Genomic DNA, 10,343 nt, shown 5'->3' on the forward strand with positions numbered 1-10,343 from the left:
TACTGTGAAAGAGCATTCAACCAATCTAGTGTTATCCTTTATACAGATCTGTATCCAGGAACAATCGAATGAGTAATACTTTGTCCCAATCTGAGCCCTCTGCTCAGACCTGGGAATTGGGACTGCTTCAACAAGGTAGAATTTAATGTGCTGGGTAGCGGTCTATTCATCCCCTCTGGTGGAAGTATGAGCAATGTATCATGGAAACACCATCACTTGTAAGTCCAAAAATGTATGGGTTGGGTGGATTGGCCATGCTAAATTGCCCCTTAAGTGTCCAGGGATGTGCAGGTTAGGTGGGGTTACAGGGATAGGGTGGGGTGGACGGGGGAGTTGACGTGGGTAGAGTGCTCTTTCGAATGGTCAGCGCAGACTCGATGGGCCGATTGCCCTCCTGCACTGTAAGGATTCTATGATTCTAAGTTCCCTCCCAGGCACACACCATCCTGACTTGGACTTTTGCCATTGCTCCTTCATTTTTGCTGGATCACAATTATAGAATGCCCAACTAAACGGTGCTGTGCAATTGCCATATGGATTACAGTGTTTCAATAATAATACCCACTATTTTAGGACCATTAGTTACAGGCAATGCAACCTTCCCAGTATCATCCATGTGCTAGAAACAATTTTTAAAAATTATTTTCTTGTCCTGTCTTTATACAAACTTATCCTTTCCATATCCTCAATATTTTAGCTGAGAAGTGACTTAACTTCCTTAGCTTCACTTCATAACTCTTTTTTTTTGTTTTTGTTTTTCTTAAAAGAACAGTGTACTCAAATTCTACCTGCATCTATCAATACTTGGTTAAGGAATATTGTTGAGCGAAATGGTCATGACTGATAAAACATTAAATAATCTATTATTGCTAAGATAGAATAAAATATTTTTTTGTTCAAGGAAATATAATATTGGTAGTGGGTTAACATGATGTGATCTGCCATGCTATACATCAAGGTGTAAGTGAACAAGAATAATGGCTCTTCTGTCTTCCCACTGCCCAGATACACCAACTTTCTGATCCTACGTCATGTGGCTGGCATGCAATTTTTAAACAATCCTGCCCCTGAATATTTGTATTAAATTATTTGTAAAGATTTTGTTTCCCAAACATTATGGAACAAATAATTAAGGGCAGAAGCCAAAATTTATTTATCTAAACAGGGTGATCCAACAGTTCAATGGGTTGCCAAAGGAGGGTGGTTGAGGGCAGCAAAATGGGTTCATTTAACAAACTAGGCACCAGAATCGAAGATGGGATACTAAGACCAAAAGGGCTAAGCCAGAGTCAAACCTGTATTCCTAGAACCAATTGCGGCCTCTGAGCATTGGAAACGTGAGCATACCAAGTCGGCTAGACTTTGTCTGTTTCACCTTGTTGGGCCTGGACATTTGGAACAAATTGGTCTTAGCACTTTTGTCCCATTGATAGATCAGAAGACCAACATATGTTAGCAATACAAGTTGCATGTAAATTAATGGGAACATGGATTTAAGCTCTGTGACTCCTGAGGTTCCAAGGTACACGCGTGCTTATCTCACAAAGCCAAAAGCTTGAATTTTTGATCGTCAATTTTGACTGACAATACTCCTGTAATAAAAAGAGCAGCCCTCTTGTGATATTAATTTTTAAACATTTTATTTCATTAAAATGCACTATTTTATTACAAAATTGTAGTCAAATCATAAGACACTAAATCCAAATGGAGGTGGGGGGGAAAAAAATGAAATGATTCTCAAGCTGCTGCGGTCACCGTCTCTTCTTTCCCTCGTCAGGATTGTACCTCTTGCTGAAAAGCATGGTTATCAGGATCATTACTGGGATTAGTAAATAGGGAGCGTAAATGGCCAAGAGAGATAAACGTTCTGACATGGATTTTGGTCCTGGGTATGTTGATTCAGTGAAGTCGTTAAACAGAATATGTGCGAGGATGGAAATAACTGTTGTTGCCACATGTGTTGAGTATATGATAGCAGGTGTCCTTATCCACGAGCAACTGCCTGTATATTAAGGTAATACAAAGTGTTATATTATTGATCATACTTCACTTTGTGGATTATTCCAGGCACAACCGTTAAGATGCAAAACAAAATGTCATATTTTATAAACAGTAGTTCTTTGGAATTTGTTTAAAAGAATTACAGGGGCTTACGGCTGTGAGTTCCAGAGTCTCAGCACCTGCTGGATGAAAGTTTCCCCTCAACTCCCCTCTTAGCCTTCTACCTCTTACCTTAAACCTTCCCCCTGGTAATTGACTTCTGGAAAAAGTGCCTTCCAATCCACCCCATCTGTGCCCCTCATAATATTATAAACCTCCAATAGCGCCCCTGCTCCATGGTGAGATGTCCTCCTGGAAGTTGGACTGACCTCCTCTCCCTCATGGGTGCCAGTTCTTTAGCTTCCCCCGTGACATTGTGCTTGCATATAGTGTAGTGACAGGCTTTGACAAACTCTCTTCCCTCTGGACAACTAGCAGCCTGGATTCTGCCCCCACCAACTTCATTTAATTAATTGGTAAACTATCTCCATATAAATTAAAAACTAATTCTCAGGAAAATCTGAAATCCTACCAGTATGACAAGTGATTTGCATGTAAAGCAAGGGCAAGTGAGGTGATGTGCATGCTGATTGCTCACTGCATTGCCTGAGAGTGCGCTCCCTGTGCAGAGCGCTACCTCTGCATCCATTTCTTGAAGTTGATGACATATGAATGACTAAGTATTTTCTAGAACCTATGAAAAATATTTGGCATATATTTAATCTTTGAGATGAAGGAGGGCCACTCATGCAGCCCACTCACCAGCCTAGGTTGCCCATCGTGGTTATAAACTGACATTTCACTCCTATTTTAAAGCACAGTGGAGTTAGATTCTTCGTTTTCATGTCGCTGAACCTCAACCATTAGTCTATGAAGTGTCTTTTTTTTTTCCAAATACAGGGTCACGGAATACAAAAACAGGGAGGGGGGAACCAGTACAGGACCTGGCTTTGATGGGAGCACAGGTGCAGTTTTTGACATTATAGTGAAGAAAGCATTTTACAGCCGAGATAAAACATAATCACTTGGATCTTTCCCAAGATGAGAAAATACAGTTATGATGAGAGACTTGTTCATCGGAGTGAGACACTGAAGGGCAAGATCAAAGTTCAAAATTATGAAAGGGTTTGAGATGGGAAAAGTCTATTCGTTCTGTTCAGCGAATTGAAGGATGCACAAATTCAAAATCAAACACGGGGAAAGATTTTTCATTTTTGAAGGTTAATACAGAACTCTTGACCACGGTGCCTGACAAAGACAAGCCAATCTTAACGTTTGAGAACAAAATGAAATTGAAATATTTAAAAAACTGGTGGTGAGCCATTATGATCTCCATCAATATTGAAATTTCTATCTAAAATTAAGGACATGTACTGAACTTGGTGTAATGGGACACAGCAACACATCACAACACAACTTGCAATAGAAAGGTCCCCTGAAATGTGTCACTGAAAGAAAACCCTGTTTATTGTTCCATATTTTTCATCTGGTATTAATATTCCACAACAAAACAAAACACTCCTCACACGTTTTGGATTCAGGATATAATCCACGATAAAGGCACAATCCTCATAACATTGCATTCATGGTGCAAATGTAGATGTGAGATGGGGAGTACCAAGACCACTTACAAGCGTAAATATTATCTTACTGACCTTTGTAGAAAGCATAAGCTGCGATAGGAAAGAAAGGCAGCTGCAACACAGCTTCACAAAGAATTAATGCTTTGAACCATGTTGGAGGGTCCATAATCATTGGGTCTTTGAATCGAGCTGCATACCATTTTAATAACCCTTGCAGCTGAGGAAAGAAATAGTGTTGAGAACTAAATTTAACATCTTTAGAAGTTGTTCAACTGCAATTAAAGCCTCTCTTATGCGTTCCATGTTCAGAGTCCATATCAGCCATGAATGTGCCATAGTACAATGATTGTCACTGTTACACACTACCCGAGTACTGCATAAATTCCACGTTTCATTCAGTCACAATTCTGCTAGGAAAAGCATCAGATTAATGCAACAACGCCCTGAAGATTCCCAAAAGCAGGGTCGGGCTCTTAATCGTCTTCTTTCGTATGGCTAGGTATAGAGCAATAACTAATTTTACATCAAGGTGGCCAAGCCAGGATAAGCATGGAAAATGGCAGCCTCCATTCTGGGGGAAATCATGACAAATGCCATCAACCTGGCGACCCAACATCATCCAATGAACTCCCGGAGAGTGGCAGCTAAAGCTCTAGCCCACTGGATAAGATCAGTACATAATTAGGGGTTCAGAATTGCACCAACTTGGGCACTGGCATATGTTAAACTGTTCATATTAAATCTCACTGAGATTTCCTGAGATACTGAGCAGTGAACGTGTTAAAGATTTTCATTAGTGTGCAGTGTGAAGGAGTTTCATCACTGCACACTGGTGGGCTCTAGTGTGCATTTTGATGTTTCCTCAAATACAATGCAGTGAAAAAGTGAGATGTTTCCTTGGATACTGTGTGTAGTGGAGTTCCCTTAGAAACTGGGCTGTGAGGGTGTAGTGGGGTTTCCTTGGATACTGTGTGCAGTGAGAGTGTAATGGAGTTTTTTGTAGAATCCCAACAGTGCAGAAGGAGGCCATTCGGCCCATCATGTCTGCACTGACCCTCTGAAAGAGCGCTCCACCAAAGCCCACTCCCCGTACCCTTTCCCAATAACCCCCTAACCTACACTAAGGGGCAATCTATCCTGGCCAACCCACCTAACCCGCATATCTTTCGACTTTCCTTGGATATCGTGTGTAGCGGAGTTTTCTTGGATATCATGTGGTGTGACGGTGAAGAAGTTATCTTAGATAATGAGCTGTGTGACTATGAAGAAACCTCTTTAGGTGCAGAAGGGAAAAATAAGTGGCTCAGTCAAACAAAAAATGTCTGTGTATTCAACATTGCTGCCCACTGGCCACGATGTGAAAATCCAGTGGTCACCACATGATCGTCTTCTAAGGTTACCTGAGCCCGCACTTGGGAACACAATAGAAACAGGTCAAGCCCGCCCCTGAACCAACTCAGACTCAGTACATTTAAGGTCATTGGGGGGTGTTTTAGTTCAGGAGGTAGGCCTGCAGACGGATGCGGTAGGCCTGCAGAGGGATGCGATAGCCCTGGAATGGGTACAGAGGAGATTTATCAGGATGTTGCCTGGGCTACAGAGTTTTAGTTATGAATAGAGGTTGGATAGACTGGGGTTGTTTACCTTGGAGCAGGGGAGAGTCAGGGAGGACAATATTGAGATGCATAAAATTATGAGGGGCGTAGATAGAATAGCCAGGAAGAAACCTCCCCTTGGTGGAGGGATCAATGACCAGGGACAGAGATTTAAGGTAAGGGGCGGGAGGTTTAGAAGGGATGTGAGGAAAAACCTTATCACCCAAAGGGTGGTGGGAGTCTGGAACTTGCTGCCTGGAAGGGTGGAGGAGGCAATGGAAACAGGTTCAATAGGAACTGGCCCACCTGTGCTTCATGTCTTTCTATCATAGAATCCCTACAGAGCAGAAGGAGGCCATTCAGCCCATCGAGTCTGCAACGATCCTTTGAAAAAGCACTCCACTGTCCTACCCCAACGGCCGCTTAACCTACATGTCTTTGGACACTAAGGGGAACTTAGCGTGGCCAATCCACCTAACCTGCACATCTTTGGACTGGGAGGGAACCTGAGCACCTGGAGGAAACCCCACACAGACATGGGGAGAACGTGCACACTCCACACAGTCACCCAAGGCCAGAATCGAACCGGGGTCGCTGGTGCTGTGAGGCAGCAGTGCTAACCGCTATGCCACCCAATATTGTACCCGTGGTTAATTAAATCAAAACACTGAGGATGCTGGGAATCTGGGATAAAAGTTCAAGTCCGGCGGCACCTGTGGAGTGAAGCAGTTAAACACAGACCAATATAACTTCATGAAGAGCCCCATAGTTAGGTACACTGACTTCTGTAGAAAGGTCATATTGGACTAAAAACATTAATCCCTCCTGTTCTTTTTATTATTGCCCTAAATTAATGACGCCTAGAGATTGGAAAATGCAAATTCATCAAGTTATTGTTGAGGACAACAAGTACGTATTGAGACACAAATCCTGCCCCCTCACCCTCACCCTGCTGCTTCCCAGCAGCACAGAGCAGACCCCAAGCTCGGAGCAGACAGACCCCTGGGCTGGGAGCAGACAGACAGACCCCGGGCTGGAAGCAGACAGACAGACCCCGGGCTGGGAGCAGACAGACAGACCCCGGGCTGGGAGCAGACAGACAGACCCCGGGCTGGGAGCAGACAGACAGACCCCGGGCTGGGAGCAGACAGACAGACCCCGGGCTGGGAGCAGTCAGACCCCGGGCTGGGAGCAGACAGACAGACCCCGGGCTGGGAGCAGACAGACAGACCCCGGGCTGGGAGCAGACAGACAGACCCCGGGCTGGGAGCAGACAGACAGACCCCGGGCTGGGAGCAGACAGACAGACCCCGGGCTGGGAGCAGACAGACAGACCCCGGGCTGGGAGCAGACAGACAGACCCCGGGCTGGGAGCAGACAGTCAGACCCCGGGCTGGGAGCAGACAGTCAGACCCCAGGCTGGAAGCAGACAGACAGACCCCGGGCTGGGAGCAGACAGACAGACCCCGGGCTGGGAGCAGTCAGACCCCGGGCTGGGAGCAGACAGACAGACCCCGGGCTGGGAGCAGACAGACAGACCCCGGGCTGGGAGCAGACAGACAGACCCCGGGCTGGGAGCAGACAGACAGACCCCGGGCTGGGAGCAGACAGACAGACCCCGGGCTGGGAGCAGACAGACAGACCCCGGGCTGGGAGCAGACAGACAGACCCCGGGCTGGGAGCAGACAGACAGACCCCGGGCTGGGAGCAGACAGACAGACCCCGGGCTGGGAGCAGACAGTCAGACCCCGGGCTGGGAGCAGACAGTCAGACCCCGGGCTGGGAGCAGACAGTCAGACCCCGGGCTGGGAGAAGACAGACAGACCCCGGGCTGGGAGCAGACAGACCCCCGGGCTGGGAGCAGACAGACCCCGGGCTGGGAGCAGACAGACAGACCCCGGGCTGGGAGCAGACAGACAGACCCCGGGCTGGGAGCAGACAGTCAGACCCCGGGCTGGGAGCAGACAGTCAGACCCCGGGCTGGGAGCAGACAGTCAGACCCCGGGCTGGGAACAGACAGTCAGACCCCGGGCTGGGAGCAGACAGACAGACCCCGGGCTGGGAGCAGACAGACAGACCCCGGGCTGGGAGCAGACAGACCCCCGGGCTGGGAGCAGACAGACCCCGGGCTGGGAGCAGACAGACAGACCCCGGGCTGGGAGCAGACAGACAGACCCTGGGCTGGGAGCAGACAGACCCCGGGCTGGGAGCAGGCAGACCCCGGGCTGGGAGCAGGCAGACCCCGGGCTGGGAGCAGGCAGACCCCGGGCTGGGAGCAGACAGACCCCGGGCTGGGAGCAGACAGACAGACCCCGGGCTGGGAGTAGACAGACCCCCGGGCTGGGAGCAGACAGACCCCGGGCTGGGAGCAGACAGACAGACCCCGGGCTGGGAGCAGACAGACAGACCCTGGGCTGGGAGCAGACAGACCCCGGGCTGGGAGCAGACAGTCAGACCCCGGACTGGGAGCAGACAGACAGACCCTGGGCTGGGAGCAGACAGACCCCGGGCTGGGAGCAGACAGACCCCGGGCTGGGAGCAGGCAGACCCCGGGCTGGGAGCAGACAGACCCCGGGCTGGGAGCAGACAGACCCCGGGCTGGGAGCAGACAGACAGACCCCGGGCTGGGAGCAGACAGACAGACCCCGGGCTGGGAGCAGACAGACCCCCGGGCTGGGAGCAGACAGACCCCGGGCTGGGAGCAGACAGACAGACCCCGGGCTGGGAGCAGACAGACAGACCCCGGGCTGGGAGCAGACAGACAGACCCCGGGCTGGGAGCAGACAGACAGACCCCGGGCTGGGAGCAGACAGACAGACCCCGGGCTGGGAGCAGACAGACAGACCCCGGGCTGGGAGCAGACAGACAGACCCCGGGCTGGGAGCAGACAGTCAGACCCCGGGCTGGGAGCAGACTGACAGACCCTGGGCTGGGAGCAGACAGACAGACCCCGGGCTGGGAGCAGACAGACAGACCCCGGGCTGGGAGCAGACAGACAGACCCCGGGCTGGGAGCAGACAGACAGACCCCGGGCTGGGAGCAGACAGACAGACCCCGGGCTGGGAGCAGACAGACAGACCCCGGGCTGGGAGCAGACAGACAGACCCCGGGCTGGGAGCAGACAGACAGACCCCGGGCTGGGAGCAGACAGACCCCGGGCTGGGAGCAGACAGACAGACCCCGGGCTGGGAGCAGACAGACAGACCCCGGGCTGGGAGCAGACAGACCCCGGGCTGGGAGCAGACAGACAGACCCCGGGCTGGGAGCAGACAGACCCCGGGCTGGGAGCAGACAGACAGACCCCGGGCTGGGAGCAGAAAGACAGACCCCGGGCTGGGAGCAGACAGACCCCCGGGCTGGGAGCAGACAGACCCCTGGGCTGGGAGCAGACAGACAGACCCCGGGCTGGGAGCAGACAGACAGACCCCGGGCTGGGAGCAGACAGACAGACCCCGGGCTGGGAGCAGACAGACAGACCCCGGGCTGGGAGCAGACAGACAGACCCCTGGCTGGGAGCAGACAGACAGACCCCGGGCTGGGAGCAGACAGACAGACCCCGGGCTGGGAGCAGACAGACAGACCCCGGGCTGGGAGCAGACAGACAGACCCCGGGCTGGGAGCAGACAGACAGACCCCGGGCTGGGAGCAGACAGACAGACCCCGGGCTGGGAGCAGACAGACAGACCCCGGGCTGGGAGCAGACAGACAGACCCCGGGCTGGGAGCAGACAGACAGACCCCGGGCTGGGAGCAGACAGACAGACCCCGGGCTGGGAGCAGACAGACAGACCCCGGGCTGGGAGCAGACAGACCCCGGGCTGGGAGCAGACAGACAGACCCCGGGCTGGGAGCAGACAGACAGACCCCGGGCTGGGAGCAGACAGACAGACCCCGGGCTGGGAGCAGACAGACCCCGGGCTGGGAGCAGACAGACAGACCCCGGGCTGGGAGCAGACAGACAGACCCCGGGCTGGGAGCAGACAGACAGACCCCGGGCTGGAAGCAGACAGACAGACCCCGGGCTGGGAGCAGACAGTCAGACCCCGGGCTGGGAGCAGTCAGACCCCGGGCTGGGAGCAGACAGACAGACCCCGGGCTGGGAGCAGACAGACAGACCCCGGGCTGGGAGCAGACAGACAGACCCCGGGCTGGGAGCAGACAGACAGACCCCGGGCTGGGAGCAGACAGACAGACCCCGGGCTGGGAGCAGACAGTCAGACCCCGGGCTGGGAGCAGACAGACAGACCCCGGGCTGGGAGCAGACAGTCAGACCCCGGGCTGGGAGCAGACAGACACCCCGGGTCAATGGGTAAACACTCACCGCGCCCGGGTACCAGTCCCTGGGTAACACGGCCTGCAGGTCGATGCCTAAAGTGATGGGAATGTGCGAGAGGAAATAGAGGCAGAAAATCCACTCCAGCAGACGGCTGCAGGAAGCCATAGTCACTCACTCACTCACACTCCCTCCTCACTCACACCCTCCTCATTCCTCTCACACTCACTCCCTCTCCTCACTATCTCTCCCTCACACACACTTTCCCTCCTCTCCCTCTTTCCCTCCTCTCTCTCCCTCTTCTCACTCTATGATCCTGTGATTGGTGCAGCAAATGTCTCCTCAGCAGCGGCTGCTGGCAGCGTGAGAAGTGATTGGTTCCGGGAATGCGGGCGGGGAACTGCTGAGTGATCCACTTACACTCAGTAAACCTTGTGACTCTTTAATAAATAACAGAAAGTGCCGGATACACCCAGCAGGTCTGGCAGAGTGAAGACAAGTTAAGGTGAAGAGTCCAAATGAGCCCTCTGCAGAACTCTGTTTAAAAGTGAACATGAAGCCCCAGCTTCCACCCAACATGGGACATTACACTTAAGTTAAAGGTGCTATATAAATGCAAGTTGTTGTTCTCTCGCAATTAACCACTGCTGAGAGCAAGTTAGGAGAAAACAAAATTGCCGCAACATTAAATTAAATCCATAGTTTAAGTTTTGTTTGAATGCTCTTGGTTATTACTGAAATGTTAGAGATCTGGCAAAATGGAAGCTATTCGACTGGACAAGGCTGCTGGGAGCATGCGAGGAAACTGCTCAGACTGTTTATAGAATCCCGACAGTGCAGAAGAAGCCATTCG

General features: G+C 51.7%; 1 protein-coding gene across 1 annotated transcript; it reads right to left on the reverse strand.

Moving 5' to 3' along the window:
* Positions 1-1,623: 1,623 nt before the first annotated feature.
* On the reverse strand, positions 1,624-9,772 carry tmem97 (transmembrane protein 97). The gene is made up of 3 exons (XM_072469767.1): positions 9,539-9,772; positions 3,696-3,840; positions 1,624-2,002 (listed from the first exon to the last, which is right to left on the reverse strand). Exons 1-3 carry the CDS (start codon positions 9,656-9,658, stop codon positions 1,752-1,754), a joined length of 516 nt encoding a protein of 171 aa, XP_072325868.1. The 5' UTR covers positions 9,659-9,772; the 3' UTR covers positions 1,624-1,751.
* Positions 9,773-10,343: the final 571 nt, after the last annotated feature.

This window comes from Scyliorhinus torazame, chromosome 12 (genome assembly GCF_047496885.1).
Source record: "Scyliorhinus torazame isolate Kashiwa2021f chromosome 12, sScyTor2.1, whole genome shotgun sequence".
Classification (NCBI taxonomy): domain Eukaryota; kingdom Metazoa; phylum Chordata; class Chondrichthyes; order Carcharhiniformes; family Scyliorhinidae; genus Scyliorhinus; species Scyliorhinus torazame.